The 17522-nt window shown below is 42.3% G+C and overlaps 1 protein-coding gene across 3 annotated transcripts in view; it reads left to right on the top strand.

The window, feature by feature from the left end:
- SLIT3 (slit guidance ligand 3) overlaps positions 1-17522 on the top strand; it is a 484612-nt gene that overhangs the window by 10998 nt on the left and 456092 nt on the right. For all 3 annotated transcript variants that reach the window (XM_059859899.1, XM_059859900.1, XM_059859898.1), the window contains 2 exons: positions 10190-10261; positions 12810-12881. In XM_059859899.1, coding sequence (XP_059715882.1) covers positions 10190-10261; positions 12810-12881 — 144 coding nt within the window. The remainder of the gene's footprint in view (positions 1-10189; positions 10262-12809; positions 12882-17522) is intronic.

Raw genomic sequence — 17522 nt, 5'->3', positions numbered from 1 at the left:
AACATGTGAAAAGGCAGCAGAAGATAAGGAGCAGTCAGAAGGGTTTTATGGATTTTGGTGTTGGTTTTATGTTCATTTTTTCTCTCTGGAAAGTTTTTTAGCGAATTGCTTCTGAAGTTTTTTTAGAAGATGGAAATGGATTGTTCCCAGTTAGTCCCAGTTAATGTTAACTTCATTTTATAGAACAGATAATTTCCAAGCTGGTTCTTCCATAGCCCTCATGTATGCAGCAGGGTCAGTACAAAGGGGTTTGATAAGCACGAGGAGTTTCAGTAACTTGAAACATCAGATTGCTCTGCAAAGCCTTTAGGAAAACTTGAGTTTTGTGTTCATTTAGCAAACACTGTGAAATCACTTCAGCTTTCCTGCAGCAAGTGAAAAACCAAAAGTGGAATGAGGATATGGGGGACAAGGAAGGTGGGAATCCACTGAAGAGTGAAGAAAATTGCTTGTAAATTGGTTGCAGCATCTGGTTGCTAACATCAAGTCAATACAACCCTTCCTTCAAATTCATTTTACATATTAAAACTGTCCTACACATTTTATTGCAACGTTTTGGCTTCCTCTGCTCCTCAGTGGCCTCTGCAGACATGTTACACTCAGTGTGCTGGTGCTAGGAATGAACAGAGTTGGTGAAACTGGATGCTTTTTACATTAAAAAACCAAAGCCCTGAACAGCAACAAAAGGAAAAACCCCAAACATAAACAGAGATCTCTCTTACCTTTCCAGGAAAAGATCTGGGAAGGGTTTCTAGTCTGTGCATGTCTGAAAGTGAGCAGGGTGATGAAATCAAGGCTTGGTTTTCATGCCAGGCTTCACTAAAATAATTTGTTTGTTCTTAGGATGTCTTTCCAAGTTATCAAGGATTTACAGCAGTGAGGAGCAGGTGTGAACTATTGCAAGTCTGAAACATCAGTTTGTCTGCCTTAGTGCAGAGCACCCAAACACTGCAGTTTCTTCCCTGGGATCTATTCAGTCACACACTGAAGTGAAATATAAAATTAAAGCAGTGTGTGTCTGCTGAAGTTTGCAGCAATGCTTTTTGCCCAGATGAGTCCAGAAGTGTCAAACACTGAAGCACATCTCTGTGGCTCTCCTGATGAGGTTGTCCATGTGATGGCTGAGTGAAAATAGGGCCCAAAGGATGCTTGACATGGTCTGATTTCTGCCTTTGTGGCAGTCTGAGCTTTGGAACAGCACTGGGCTGTCTGGCCACCTGGAATCCCTGGAACAGCTGGTCCTGCTGGACATGAAAAAAGAGCTCCAGTTGGAGGAGTTGAGTAGGAATGGCTAAACAAGATCAAGGATTGAAAAGAAGTAAAGAAGTGACCTTTTGTATGTGCAGTTGGGGTTTAATTTTTAGTATAAATTAAAATGATGCTTGAGCTGTTCTGACACACAACTGTACCTGCTCCTCCTTGTGCACATCCTGCCTTCATATTAAACCATGTTTCTATAGCAGCTGTATTTTAAAGCATTTTCTATTTTTTATGCTTCATACTTAAAGTTTTCTGCCATTCCCTGACTCCCCCTGAAACAGAAGACAGCAAGTACTTGTTTTACCTTTTCCTTTGCAGGAAATGTTGACTCATGGGATCACTGAGGTTGGAAGGGACTTCATGAGGTCTCCTGGTTCAGGCCCTGCTCAAAGCAGAACATGGAATTCACACAGAAAATGTCTGGTTGGGTCTTGAAAAGCAGAAATTGCCTCCTGTAGTATTTTCAGTGACTTTTCCAGGGCCAAACTGAGGCTGCTGCTGAGCAGCCTGCCCTTTGCCAGTTTGTGCTTGTTACCCTTTTCAAGGCAGGGCTGACATTTGCCTGTGTTGGAGGTGTCAGGGCAGGGCTGTATCAGCCTGACCTCTGTCCCAGCAGCTGTGTCCTCTCTTCCTGCAGGCTTGGTCAGGAACTCTCAAGGGATGTTTGACTTGATCCTCTGCCCCTCCTGGCTGTTCCTCTCCTCCTGGACACCAGGACATGGGAGGCTGTGCTGGTGGAGGCTCTGAGCACCTCAGTCTGTCACTGAGCCATCACATCTTGTGTATTGTTTTATTATTTTAGTGGGGGTGTTAGGGCATGGGTTGGACTCGATGATCTTGGAGGTCTCTTCCAACCCAGTCATTCTGGGAATTATTTTATAGCTGATGCACTGCTAGGAGCTCTTCTTGGTGACCCTGGCCAGCTTGAGCTCCAGATGAGCTCTGACTGTGCTCAGACCATCACTTGAGGTTTGGGCAGTGTTCCTGCACCCCTGGGTGCTGTTTGTCCCCTCCCTCCTGTGCTGCAGCTCCATCTCCAGCTGCCTCTTCAGCCCAGGTGTGCACTGGCACTCGAGGGAGTGCCAGGACAGCCTCACCCCTCTCATTCTTCCTGCAGTGTGTCTCTCTCAGCAGGGCACAGGTGACACTGCCAGAGCAGATCTGGAGCACATCAAGAGCAAGTTCAGACTCTGGGCATGGAGGTGAAGGACCCAGGGGTGTGAAATGCACTGTTAAACATTCTGCTGTCAGCACAACCATTCCTTCATGTGGGCAAGGAAACCTGTACACTCATTATTAGAGAGGAATTCCTGCAGGCTGAGACAAACATGTATTTCCTTGGAAGAAGCAGAATGCTTGAATTACTCAATCCATTATGCTGCTTTGTGTGGGCCTTGGTGTGACTTCCACTGCAGTCTGCTGTAGGAAATTCAGCCTGGAATTCAACTGTACAAGTTGCAAAAAGTGAAGGGTTTTTTTTTTCCTGGATATTTCTTAACCTTTGTAGTTTGCCAAATATTTTTTTTTTCTTATTTTTATAAGGATGAGGGCAGAAGTGTGTTGTCTGCAAGCAGTTCCAGATCATTTGGACACTTAATGTGTGTTATTAACCAAGCACTGCTGTAATGGGTTTTAGAATGGACAGCTTATTCACAAAATTAGGGCACTTAACCTCTAAGGTCCATTTTTCTCATTGTTCAGACAGAAAGAAAACAGTCTGACTCATACCTGAAAGCCTTCTCTAATCAGAGCAGAGCATCTAACCTTTTTTGAATTAAAAGCTGTCGTGTAGGTGTGTTACAAAACTATGATGGACTGCAGCATGGGATTTGCACACTCCAGCTATTGTGTGGCTGTTTAATTGCTATTTAAATTTTCCTGAGGACTGAAACTATCCAGGGTCACACACGTGGCATCCAACAGCTACAGCAACAATTCAGAAATGTTGAATAGTGAGCTGATTGTTACTCTTGTACAAGATGTGCACATTTCTGGATCCCAGTATTTCTGTGTGGATCTGTGCAGTTCTTGTTGCTGAAACTCTGCAGAATATTTGGAATGCACTGGTGGTTGTAGCAGGAATTGTTTTTTTCTCCTAATGTTTCTCCACCTGTGCCTTGTTCTTCCTGCAGATCAGGCAAGGGGGTCTTTGGTCTCCAAGCTGCTGGTTGTAGTTTGCAGTAGGATCCCCCCTTAACCTCTCTTTAATTTGAGTTCAACAAACCCAGGTGTCTCAGCCTCTGTTCAAATGTCACCAGACAGCTTCCTGAGAGCCTGCACTGACCCAGCATTGCAGAAGGGCTGGCAAAAACCCACAGGACAAGGCAGCAGTGAATTCTTCCCAATTCCCAACCCCTCTGTCTGTGGTTGAGGTGGCCTTTGCTGCTCCAAGGCCACTGCTGGGGTTTTGGGGCACAGTGGGGCTCCAGGAGACTTTGCTGCAAAGCATCTTCTGCTCATGCCATGCCCCACCTGGGCTGGTTGCATGGGTTTATTCCTCCTCAGGTGGAGGGCTTTGAATATTTTCCTTCTATTGAGCTAAATGATGTGAAAGGTTCAGAGAGTGCCAGTCTTTCTAGAGCTCAGTAGAAATAAAAATAAATTCTCATGCTCCTTTGCAAAGTCAGCTGATTAGAAGAAAAAAATACCAAGTCTTAAAGAGGTGAAATGTACTGTTTTTTAAAAAATGGAATTGCCTCAGCTGAAGATGATTTTGATGTTTTTTGTCTTTCCTTAGAAGTGATGTTCATACTTGCCCATGTGATTTGGAAACTAGTGGAATTTGTGTATTTCATAAAACCCAGTCCCAGGAATTCATTTCCTGCATTGCAAAACTTGAGAAGAAAATATGTTCAATCTGAAGATATGCAGATTGTGCTGCCAGAGGGCTTCAGGATAGTGTTATAATTGAGTAGTTGATCACAGTAACTTTGAAGTTCTTGGATTGAAGGCAAAAGAGAGAATTGCCAAGTGCTTTCTGTTGGGAATTATGGTCATTTAAGGTTAAGAGGCTGGTGGCAGTTCATACCCATTAAAGAAAATTAGCTGCACAGCAGAAATCCTGGAAAATGGTTAAAATAATAAAACAGACACTGGGTGTGTGAAAGACTGGAAAGGGCAGCCAGAATCTGCTCTGTGGGTGCATTCACACATGGGAGTGCATTTTTGTCCCTTTCCTGGTCCTGGTTTTAGCATGATCCCAGACCAAGAGCTAAAGCACTCCTAAAGAGGGGAGGCTTGACTGAACCTCCAGCTTTGCCTCCAGCTTTTAGCTTTCCTAAAAATCAGGAAGTTTCCCTCATGGCTTTAAGTTTCTGGAGTGCCAGAGATAGCCAGGCCAAGGGTGGAAAATGCATTGCTTTGGAAAATGCAGGTTTGTCCAGCTCAGGTGCTGAGTGCTACCTGGGGTGGTGGCTGGGGATGGGGAAACAAAGCACAGAAAAACTTCCAGGGGATGACTCAGCTGCCACTCAGGATGCTGTGGACTGACAAAGTCCTTCAGCAGTGCAGTGGCACAGAAAAAGCCTTGTTTCTCAGGAGTGAGGGCTGCTTCAGTTACTTGGAGGAATTGGGGTAATGAAAAACATCAGCAGCTCCCTAGATCCAGAATCTGGATTAATTCATTATCACTTGGATTTTGGCTCCCATGTTTTCAGTGTTGATTTGCCATTTGAAATGAACCCTTTGGAATGTGGTGCAGATCAATCCCAGCAAAGGATGTGTGCTGTCACTTCCAAACAGGTGCTCTTCAGTTTCTTGGGAAATTATTTTTCTTCTGTTCTTCATGAACGTTTGGAAGTTGCATGGATTGTGTCCCAGGTGAGGTTTGTTTTGATGGGAATTCTAGATGGTGTGTTGGATCCTGACCTGTTTTTAGGGAGAGCAAGAGAGGTTTTTATTAGTTCCTAACTTTGTTCCGTGACACGCAGATTTTATGCATTCCTTCTTGGAAAATACAAAAAATGAGGTGAAGAGAAATTCATCTTCCCTGTAGATGGTGGGGTGTGGGTTGAATCAAGATTCCTTCCAGAGTGTTGGGTTCTGGGCTGATTTGTTTGTCCCTGCTTTGAGCTGGTGTGTGGTAACCACTTTGAAAACGTAGCAGGAACAGAAACTCAACTTTGTGTTTGAGGTTCTGTGACTAGAAATGAATATTTACCTTACTTAGGAAGCAGCTGGACAGGAAAGAATCCTGGTGCTGTTTAACTTGGGTAAGAGCTGTTTTTTTGAAGTGTGTGGCAGTTCATTTTTCCTTAAATACAGTTTCCCTACTGCTCTTATTGAATTCTTTATTGATGTAAATGAAGAAATATCTGAGGGTTGCAATGAAGTCTGGTGCTCCTTATCCTTAGATGGCAGGTTGTTTTTGTTTTCCATGGGTTTTCATTTTGTCTAATCTTGTCTTAGGTTAAAGACAAATAATATTAATTAGACAATAGATATTTTTCAGAACACTGCCCATCTTGGACTTGTGTTTGTCACTGAAATGCAAAATCAGCTACTGCCATGAAATTATTGGGCATCAAGGTTCTTCAGTTTTGCTGTTAGGAATGTCACTGTTTGCCAGAAGGGCACCTGAGAATTCTCTGAAACAGGGGCAAATTTAATGTTTTTGAGCAGTTATTGGTAATAAATGGCTTTAACCAAATGCAAGAACTGTGTTCCTTCTAGAAAGGGAACTAAACTGAGGCAATTTCTTTTCTGACCAAAAGGTAACAGAATTAGGACTGAAGTCTGGTAGTTTCCAGATCAGAAAAATATAAAGAAAAAAAAATTGTTTTCTCTTTTTTGAAAGCACAGAATAGAGCCTTGTCTTGAAGCAAACCCAGCATTTGCAAAAGGAACATCAGAAGAGTGTGTTTTGTGTGCCCATGTATCAGGGCTGCAGAACCAAACCATTTCAGAGCTGTAGAGAGAGAACTGGTTTGTGCTCTAGGAAGAGTCTTCAGTTTGGCTTCTCTGTGCCTGGAAAAGCACAACTGGGCAGGCAGAGCTCTGAAATGAGCAGCTGATAAAAGGACCCCAAACCCATCATCTTGGATGTGTTGAGGAATTAAGTCAGGGATTGACCTGGGTATGTTTAAGATTCACAGCTATGATGAGGGCCCAAGCTTGATTATCCACTTATCTTGGATATTATAACAGGGAGAGGGCTCAGGTGGTAGCAGAATAACCTCTGACTACAAAAGGAACTTGCTGTAGTCTAGCAGTGTTGCTTTGAATTTTTGCATCCTTGTGTATAAAAGGATTTGAACGTTGTGTAAAATATTTTATTTATACACATCTACAGAATTACTGAGCTGAAGGTTGTGCAAGACTTCAGCATCTGATTGCTGTTGTTATTGGCTCTTCTCTGAGAGCTGCTCTGCTGGTTGTGGGGGTGCTGGGGTGTCAGATCAAGCCTGACTTTGTGCACCAGGGAGGGCAGGGAGGCTCTGAGCTGTCCAGGGTGAGGGGCTGTGACTGCCCAGGCTGGAGAGCCCGGAAGGCAGAAGCACAAAGTGTGAAGAGACAAGTGGATTTACTTCTCCAAGCATGAACTTGATCCAGTCCAAGGGAGAGGGTGGGGGCTGAGACAGCATCCGGATGTTTTGGAAGAGTTGAGTGGCTGAACAGAGCAATTATCAACTGAAATTTAAGTAATGTAGCAGAGGAAATCTGTGCACTCCTGGGAATGCTGGTGCTTTAAGCCATTGGAAAGTCTGTCTTAAATTCACTTGATTGTCTTTAGAGAAGAATGAAAGATGAAGCAATTCAGAGGAATTATTGCAATGAAGCAGGATTTGCTCCAGTTGCTCCAAGCATCCCTGTTTGTAATAAGTGTGTATGTTGTGTGACTCAGTCTTCAGCATCTACAAAATATGTGTTGAATTAAATTGTTATTAGAACATAGCAGGACATGTTTATGAGTAAAGCTCCCTTAATAGCTCATCTGAACTCACTGATGTCTTGTACCATTCTAGTCCAATTCATGTTGCTAGTCTCACTGAAATAATTCCTTCCATGTCTGTTTTCTTAAAGCTACCCCTGTAGCTGCATTGTTCTTAGCATGCTTTAGCCTACAAATTATGCCAAAATAAATTAATAAATTGACAAGGCAGACCTAATGTCAGGAGCTTTACCAAAGCTGGTGTAGATGTCATTTCTGATTTCTTTTTAATGGAGTGATAATCAACTTTGCTGCTGACACTCCAGGAGAGACCTGTATTCCTTAATGGAGATTTCTTAGATGTTTTTAATTGATTAGACTATCTTATTTGAATGTGAAATAACCAGGAGTAGCAGCTGGTGCTGTGGGAGAGATAGATGTGTTGAGTACGATTCAAGATCTGCTTGGCCCCACATACTCCCCAAAATTCAGGAATTCTGCACAATAAGAATATTACATAGAATTATTTCATCTGGACATAGATATGTGTTGAAGTGAAATATAAATAAATTTGTCTGCATGGTATTATTTTCCTCACATCTCAGACCCAGATGATTTCTTTTCCAAGAAATCTGTTTGGTTCCAAGAGTCCTTTTGAACACTGATGTGTTTGAAAGCCAACCAAGATTACACGTTAAGGTTTAGCTCTTTGTAGTTGAAACCCACTAGTGAGCCCATAATCAGCTGCCAAACTTTATGAAGGAAACATAAAATATTATGTTGCCCACAAATACCAGCTGTAAACCGCTAATGTCTGCATTAGTTCAGTAACTTCAGAGTCACAAAGTTTAATTGACTAATGGGGTAACCTGTGGCAATCTGCTGCTTTGCAGCAGCATTAGATCTACTGTGAACAGGAGGAGGGAATTTTACATAGTTGATCACAGCTTTAGTCTGTTTTTCTTCAACTGGCAGATAAGCCTTGAGGCAGAGCATGCTGGAAAAAGCAAATGTTCAGAAGGTAAACACTGTTTTTTAAAACAGAGCTATAGTTTGAGCAGGGTGAGCTTCATGAGGAATGTTTCTCTTAAGGTTAGGGCATGGTGCAAGTAATGGGAATAAGAGAAATGGAAACCTTTCACTCAGACACTAAACTCTGTAAGTGATTAATAGGGTGATGGATACTGTGTATACAGGGTAGGCTGTGCCAGCCTGCAGGAGCAGAGGAAAAAGCGATCTCAAGATATGTGTTGGTCAAGGAATGCTGAAGTCTTTCAGAACAGAGAGCTGCAGATTTCCCCAGGGGAAGAATGCTTGAGTGTTCCTGGGGAATTGTGCTCGTGTGTGGAGCTGCTGTCTCAGCCTGGGTGTGGTGGAGAGGTTGCTGTGTGGATGGCAGGAGTGGTGGTTCAGCCTGCGTTGAAGCCAAGTAAAGCTGTGCTGGGATCAAGTCTTACCAAAATACACAAAAAAAGGGCCATGGACACCGTGTTGCTCCATGTCCCTTGGCTGGCTCCTCTCTGCCTTGGGGGATTCCAACCAGCTTAATGCTGTGTTTTGCTAGAGCTTCTCTGAGATAAAGGCAAAGCTTGTGATGGAATGCCATGAAAAGCAGATGGGGAGCAACGTGCGAGTCAGACTCGGGCTATTTACGCGTTGCTTACTCCAGACGTAATTCCTTCCAGTGTTTCTTGCAATCAGCTCACTGGCACACCAGCGAGTCGTTAATGATGCACCAGGGTAGAAGAAATGAACTCAGAACAGAAGAGGAAATTAGGCTGGAAAATCTGAAAGATGTAGGCAGTGATTCAGAGGTATTCTTGGGGAAAAGCACGAGTGAATCGAGAGGACAAAGACAAATGGAAGAGAATGGCTGGAACGGGCAGGGAAAGTGCCCTGTACAGGCTTGGTGGTTTCTTTTCTTCAGGGAACCTTCTAAAATACAGCTGACATAAGCCAAGTGGGGGTACAGGCTGTCCTGTTCATATAGCTGAAACACAAGGACCTTTTCCCCCTCATTTCCTTATCTTTATCCTTACTTTCCATCTGTGCTTTCCTGACAGGAGAATGTTTCTTGGGTTATAGAAATGTCTCGTGCTAAAATGCATGAACTAAGGCTTATAGTTTGTGAAATCTGTTTATAATCCATTTTATGGCTTAAGGATTTTATTAGTATTATTTTGATGTCTGTCAATAACCATTAGAAGTAGATTCCAATATTCTTAAACACTTATTTCTGTGCTCTGGTGCATTACATACTGCTCCAATCCAGTTAAGGTCTTGCTTGTATGTTAGACTCATAGGAAGATTGATGTCAAATGTTCAAAAAAGTTATGCCAAAAATATTATACGTTTTGTGTCCACATGCCATATTTTTGATGGCATGAAGAGCAGAAAGGAGGACCAGCTGTTTGTCTTGTCTCTGTTGGATAGCACTAGGTCAGGGAGAACAGTGTGGACAGGACTGAAAACCATGAAATCTCTACAGCCAAGTGCTCAGCTGGCAGGACTTCAGGGATTCTTGGCAAAGGCAGGTCTGGAGGGGAGAAAATGCCAAACCAGGTCCTGTGGCACCAGTGAGTGTTCCAGTCAGCTGGGTAGGAGCACACAAGGAATCACTGAACTAAATTATCCTCTTTTCAGACTCTGTGTGGCCAAGGTTTCTGCAGCAGGTTGGACTCACTTGGGTTTAGAATAGTAATTTTGGGGCCCTGTACACTTACTTCAGCTGTTTTGTACTAACTGGGTCTTGGGTATGCACAGCCTCTTACAGAATTGTAGTCTGAGGGGGAAAGAAGCATATAGTGAGCCCTGACACTAGAACTAAAAATGGGAGAAACCCAGTTTTAGGACAAACTTCATCTGTGAGAACAGCACAGAGGAGGAGGAGGCAAAATGCATCGGGATTGATGACTTGCTATTTGAGATTTTGATGCTTTTAATGTTTGTTTGTACAGTTTGAGCAGCTGGTGGGTGCTCCAGTGATGCAGATACTTTCTGCTAATGGAATTTTGGGTGTCAGTTATGGTGTCTGAATGCTGCTTTCTTTTTCCTCTGCAGGGATCTAGAAAAAAATAACATCACAAGAATTACCAAGACAGACTTCACGGGGCTGAAGAATCTTCGTGTCTTGTGAGTACAACACAAACTTGTCTGGCTTTTATGAGACTATCTGAGGCTGCTACTGCTTAGAATTTCCTTAATTCCAGGGATCAAATTCTAGTAATTTTGGCACATTATTCAGTTGTTGGTATTCCTCTAAGCCAGGCAACCTGAACAGTTTGCCATGTGAGGCAGTAAGTTTTAGTTCTATACTAAAGTGACTGTAGTTTCAGAGCTGTTCAGTTGTTTCTTACTAGCTTTGAATAAGTCATGTGCTGAAGATTTTGGTCTGCTTTGCAATTGCTCATGCATAATTCACTTGTATGGAGACACTAGCAAACAGGGCTTTGAGATGTTGGCCACTGTGAGGTACAGTCCCATTAACAGCATTCTGCATAGTATTAAGCAGAAGTTGATCAAGAATAGCTATAGAACTTGAACACAAGGAGACTGGTGAGGTTTTTGGTCTAGTACACAGTCATAAATACAAAGATTTCAGGTGGTGCTGTCTCATGAGCTCAGTATCTGTCAGGAGCTTAACCTGTAGACAGGCCTTGAACATCAGGATGTAGACTTTGTCATTCCTGGCTTCCTGTTTTCTCTGCATGAACCTCAAACAGCCCTGCTGAGTTAGTGAGGAATCCTCTGACTATCTTCTAAAACAAACCCCTAAAGCTGCAACCAAAGAACTGTTAGAGTTCTTTAGTGATAATTAAAGTGATATTTAAGTCCTGCTAAGGAAAAGCTGAGTCTTTGCTCCTGCTACCTCAACACCTATGAACAAGTTGTCCAATTAAGGCAACACCTCAAATCTATGGGAAGACTTTTTGTTCTTGTGATGTTTCTCTCATCTCTAGCAGAGGAGTTACTGAGATTTCCTTGGCTCCCATCCCAGCTGTCAATACCATTTTGAGAGTCTATTAAAATACATGTTCTATACTATATTGATGCCAATAGTTGTTTCAGTTTGGTTGGGTTTTCATAGTGTCAGACATTGCTTAATGCTGCTGCAGTCTTTTATGCCTTCAGGAAGAACCAAAATGTACAATTGCCATCTTTAGAGCTTTTTGGTGCTTTTGTCCTGTGCTCATTCTGGGTTTGTGTAACTCATTTGCTCAGACTTTGAGTAGTGTGGTGTCTGCCACAGAAGTCATTGGAATAAAACATCCTTCAGATTTTTCTTACCTTTTCTTTTGTTTCTCTTATGGTCTCTTCATAATTCTGTTACTAAACCCCTCTTTGTCCTTTTTCCCTCCCTGCCCTGTTTGCTGGGGGTACAGAGGCAATACAGAAATCTGCAGCCTGTCCCAGTGTTCCTAGAAAGGTAGCATAATTCTGTTTGCACACATCAGAATAAGGACTAGGAGCAAGGCACCTGGAAACTCATAGCCCTGTACAGCAGAAAAAAATCCTCCAGTCTCAAGCAAACAGCTCACATTCAAAATGGATGGAAAGGAGAAAACCTTCTCCTTTCATCCCCTCCAGCTTCATCCCTTTCCCTTTTCCTCACACAGTTTTCCTCCCTGTCCTTTAGGCAGCATGGCTCTCGTGTTCATGTGCTGGAGTTTGGTAGTTTTGTGTTTTCATCTCCTTGGTGTTACCTGTGCAATCCTCTCTTGCTGGCTGTGCCCTCAGCTCCTGCCCAGTCCAAAGCTCTGAGCATCCTCAGAGGATTGAGGGCAGAGGAGTGGCTGTTGGACAGGCAGCAGTGGTGGTTTTCCCTGGGTCCAGACTCTTCAGAGGTGTTCAGTGCTCTCACAGAAGCAGGGATGGATGTGTGCTGGAGGGAGGGAAGAGGTCACCTCAGATGGGACTGTTGGAATCTCTCTCCCTTGGCTTCCACTTCACCTGTCAGGAGCATTTCTGCTGTGGCAGCAATTTTGGCATTTCTGAATGGCAGCCGTGCCCTGCAGGCTGCAAATCAGAGAGAAGTCATTCTCCTTTGCTTGTAAGGAAATCTAAATAACTCCTCTGCTTGTCCCAGTGGTGGTGTCAGGGGGAGAGAAAAGCAGGGTCAGCCCCAGGGGAGAGCTGGACCTGTCCCAGGTGGTTTTGCACCCTGTTGGGCAGTGGGGCTGTAGGGCTGGGTCACAGCTGCTGCTCCTGGAGGTGGAACCCCTTGGGAGCACCTACAGAGGATTTGCTCCAGAGCAAGCCTGAAATCAGTGCAGGGCAGAGTGTGGACCAAAAATGCCCCCCATTGCCATGGAGGGGGGTCCTGCTGTGGGCTGTGGAAGTCAGTGATCTCAATTTTGGCACACAAATATCCTAGGAACATGAGGAATGTCCCAGGGATGTAACCACCAGCCTCCAGACCAGCACCTTTCTGAGGAAAATGTGGTTACAGAGGTTTAGGAACAAAAATATTTACCACATGTGGAGGTCAGGAGGAGAATTTGGAATCAATTTCCTGTTAGTGACCAAGAGAAACAGTGCTCCTCTGCCCTGATTAGTTGATTAATCTCCAGTTAAAACTGGTATTGACACTTAGTGAGAAGCATTTTGATAATGTTTGAAGAGAAGTGGGGATGCTTTTCCATTTTGTTAAAATTCACTGGTATTTCTGGAATTTTTGCAGACACTTGGAAGAAAATCAGATCAGTGTGATAGAACGTGGAGCTTTTCAGGATCTGAAACAACTTGAAAGGCTGTAAGTATCTGTCTTTATACCTATGGAAAAGCTGCACGTTTTCTACCTCACTCTTAATGGTCATCCATAATATATAATGATAATAAAATTAACTTTCTTTAAGAAGGAGAGAGATGAGTACCTGCCTAAATTAAAATATGCCCTTAAAGACAGCTGAAGTTACATTACATGATAGCTAATACTTGAAATTAGAGTGACTGCCAGGAAAATAGAACTGGAAGTGAAATAACATTACCAGAAGGATATTATCTGGGCAAGTCTTAAAATTGGTATGTGGGGGAAGGTTTTTTTTTAAATAATAATTTCATATTATTGCATATTTTTGTATTTTATATGTCTATGCTGATGGAAATTTAAATTTTCTCCTTTGAGAATCACATATTTCTAAATCTGCCTTTATATTTAGTTTTCTGATTTGCTTCATTTCCTCTGAAGTAGCATAATGCCAGTGATTGCAGTGGATTCCAGGGTATCAAGGAAGACTTAGTGGAGGATGGATTGTAGATTTCCTCTGCTTTTGATAGCAATGAAGTTAATTTCTTTTCTTTTTTGGAGAAGGTGAATATGAGATGTTTCTTAATCTGGAATCGGTTTATAGGAAACTCCTGGCCCTGCAGGAGTATAAATTTAAATATTAAAAAGGACAAAGTTAATTCTGCACCCAGTTGCTGCTCTTAGCTGGGTGTGCTCCTTTTCATCATCATTAATTCTGTTTATGGCAAGAGCAGAAGGAAATCTCTGTAAAACTGAAATACCTTGGAGAATTGTCCTTTGTTAGAGGTAGGTGACCAGAACAATATCCCAAGCTGGTTTGGAATGCAGGCTTTTTATGCTTGGTTGGTAACTGTTATCTGCAGGCATTTCTTGTAGGGCTTGTTATTTTCCCACTGATATTTTCTAAAGCAGCTTTCAAGAGTTAAGTGCCCACCAGCAATTATTCAAGAGAAGTCTGGAGTATTGAGCTAATGCTCTACTAAAGCTGTTTCAGATGATCTCAGGATTAGATTTGTATTTGAGTTGTTTAATGAGTGTGCTGAACATTTAAAATTAATTTACCCAGTACTTTTGTCATGAATCAGAAAGCTCCATCTATGGCAAGAAGGGAGATGAGTTTTAAATTCTAACAGATTTGCACCTATATTCAATTAAAAAGTACTTTCAGGTGCAGAGTTTTGCCATAGCTGATTTATTTCAGAAAAAAAACAACAACCCTAGCTTAATTTCCTAAAATTAAACATAGCCTGACATTGTAGAATAGTTTTTTCAGATTATATGTCACTGTGAAGAGTCAGTACCCTTACTACCAAGTCCCAGTTCTGAGCTCATTTTATATACATGTGTATACATATATAAATAAATCTTTCTCATACCTATATTTAGATCAAGATTCCTGTAGTTTTCTCATACCTATATTTAGATAAAGGTTCAGGTAGTTCAATTTTGAAGGAGTTTTGAAAAACTTCCAGGAGAAAGGCTGGAATAGCCAGAAACAAAACTCAAGTGTCATCTGTGTGTTTGTGCAGAGCCTGCTCTGCCAGCAAATGAGAACAATCTATATTATGAAAGCAGAAGGCAGGAAATCTGATACCTTTAACAGTGTCTCTTTAAGTCTGTGATGTTTGAAAGTCTCAGCTTTTTTTTTTTTTTTTGTCTTCCCTATATGAACCCTTAACTTGGCCTGCTCACCATACTGCATCTCTGCTTCTCTTTTAGGATTGCCTGTCATTAAAATATTTCCTAAATTAATGTAGTATGAAAGGGAGGGCTGGAAACTTGCAAATTTTTGGTATTTTAGCTTAAATCATTTTTAGGACAAAACTATAAATCTGGGTTCTTTGCTCTGAGTGGGCTTTGGAGAGTGGACTGTGGAAAGTTTGGCGTAACTCACAAAGGCTAAATTGCAACATTTTAGGTAATATTAAAGCTATTTTATTAAGTATTGTCAAACATTGCAAAATGTTAATGAAGAAAGTATGTTGGTTGCATTTAAAAAAAAACCTGGCTTTTTTCCATTTAATTTCTTTCAAATAACAAATAAAAATCACTTACATTGCTTCGATTTTTGGAATAATGTTCTTTTTTGATCTATTGAAGTGGATGCAAAAGTAATCCTTAACTTATTTTTAAACAAAGCAGCTGTACTGGGTCAAACTTTAAAGAACAGGAGTAATTTCTATTCCTGGCAGAACACCACATATAAAGGTTTTCATTCAGAGTAACAGGGGAAGTGTGTTCCACTCCTCATGGAAGCTTCCAGAGGGCTTAGGCTCAGGTGAATATTGGAGTTCATTTTATTTTCCCTTCTCTGGACATTGAAGCACTTCCATCCTTATTATCTGAGCAAATTAGCAAAATTTTGTTTGACCTGTCCTGTAAAAGTAAGCTTTAAATAAAATGTCTTTAGAGCTGGTACCCACTGCTAACAAATCTGCCATGGGGGTGGCCCTCCACTTATTTGGATTTACTCTGATTTTTTGGGTTTTTTTGTGGGACATTAACACTTAAAATGCAAATAAAGGAGGATATGGTCAGAATTGAATATTGGCTCAATAAAATTTGGCCAAATCAGCTGAAGAAAGAGCATCATGCAAGGTGTCTTTAAGTGAGAGCACAGAGCTGAGAAATGAAGCATTGTGGAAGTGGAAGGTAGAAACCACTTCTTTTTTTGGCATGTTTGTACTCAGCCCTTGGAAAATGAAGGACTCCAACCCAAAATTCAGTGTAAGTTCTGTGGAATCCCGAGATCCAGAATCCTGAGAAAGACCAGTGGTGCTCACCACAGTGGAAAAGCCAGAATGTTTCCAGTGCTTTTATTGCAGCAAGGTTGTAGAGCTTTCTTCCAGAACACAGAGATTAGTGGTGAGGTAGCTGACCCCTATTTTGCATTTTAGCATTTCACTTTTATGCTTTGCTATTAACACAGTGCAGGATTTTAAGATGAACGATGATGAAATTTCACGTGCCAGGAGGATCAAGAGGAGAATTGGTGGGCCTGAAAGATGAACTGACATTTCTTCCAGAGCCAGATGGACGTCACACACTTCTGTGAAAAATGAGGCAGGATATAAGACACCAACAGATCCTGACTTTTCCACGGCCAACTGCCAGGAATTGTCACGTAGCTCTGTAATCTTCAAAAGAATGGACTTTGGCTGATGGCTGCTTCTTTCTACTCAAATTAGTGTCTTTAGCAAGCATAAAAGATCTCAACATCTGAAAACACTAAAACTGTGTTTTTGTTGTTTAGAGGAGGGGGGAAAAATGTATAAGCGTGGCCAAATCAAATCTTTGCAAAGTTGGGAAAAATAATTAGCTCTAAGAAAACAGCAAAAAGCTAGAATCCAGATTTTAACCCTGGTATGGTTTTGGTTTGGTGTGTGTGAAGGCACAGGTCAAAATGGAAATTAGGCTGGATTTTTAACTGCAGTGATGCTACTGTGCATTGAGTCTTTGTAAGCAGCTTCCCAAGTGCTTGATTGAGGTATTAAGTGTATTTATTTGGCACAGTGTACTGTAAAATTGCTGTTAGTGACCAGAGGTGCTGAGGAAAAGAATAAACTGTTACGTGGTGCTTCACAATCTGGATTTCATAAATTGAGATTGGACGTGCTTTAAATAAATCATGTAATACAAAAAGCATCTTCCACAATTACCGTGCTGAGTGGAGAGTTTGGTAGGTGCTTCAGAGGGGCTGGGAAAGAAATAAAAGCTTTGGGCAGCTCTTTGCTGCTGTAAACAAAGGCAGTCCTTGGCAGCATGGAGCAGACCCTGGTGTTTACACAAGGTTGAGCAGTTTGGGTGTTCCTGCTGGAGCTGCATGCACTGCACGTTTCAGAGGCCACAGGGAGCTGTGAAGATGTCACACAGGTCAAATTTAACCTTTCAGAAAAAGATTCCTTCTTGTTTTCAGTCCCCATTTTCCTGTGGCACGGTGGGTAACACATCCCATTGGAAATCCATGCTCATAATGTGCTTATCTGGAGATGCAGGAGAACAGAGACACCCTGGAGGGGACTTAGAGCTGTGGCTGGGTATTTCATTGGCTTTGTCAATTGTGAGTTTCCCTCTTGCTGCTCCAGCTACCACAGGTGGGCTGCTTTAGTACCAGGTGTGCTGCCAGCCTGCCCAGGGGCTGCTGGAGGTGTCTCTGCATGCTGGAGTGATGGATTTCTCTGCTTTCCCCCCAAAGAGAGCAGCATCCCCCAGGCTCCTGAGGAGCAGGGTGTGGGATATGTCAGAAGCTGACCTGCACTTTGCTGCTGCTGCAGGAGCTGCCTTCGTGGGGGAAAACAGCCCTGTGGTGTGTGATCCCAGGTCACAGTCTGGGTGCCAGTGGTGCTGTCTTTTGTAAATGAGGGAAAGCTGTTTCCATCAGAGACCACTTGGAAACTGAACCACTCCTTGAGGGACCTGGCAAAGAATGAACAGCCCTGAAATTCAGGTTGTGGTACCTGGAGCTGTGTCCTGGTCTCCTGGTTAGAAGGATGGATTAGCACTTAGTTCTTGTGCTGCTGCAGCTGTGAGCTAAGCACTAGAAAGCTCTTTGTCACATTGATGCCTGCAAATTTAAGTAATATTCACTGATATTGGTTAATATTGAATTGTTGATAGCTTTTTCCCCATGTCCTCTGAGAAATTATT

This window comes from Haemorhous mexicanus, chromosome 15 (assembly GCF_027477595.1).
Source record: "Haemorhous mexicanus isolate bHaeMex1 chromosome 15, bHaeMex1.pri, whole genome shotgun sequence".
In the NCBI taxonomy this organism is placed as follows: domain Eukaryota; kingdom Metazoa; phylum Chordata; class Aves; order Passeriformes; family Fringillidae; genus Haemorhous; species Haemorhous mexicanus.
The sequence above is the reverse complement of the archived record's forward strand: the minus strand, read 5'-3'. Positions and strand labels throughout refer to the sequence as shown.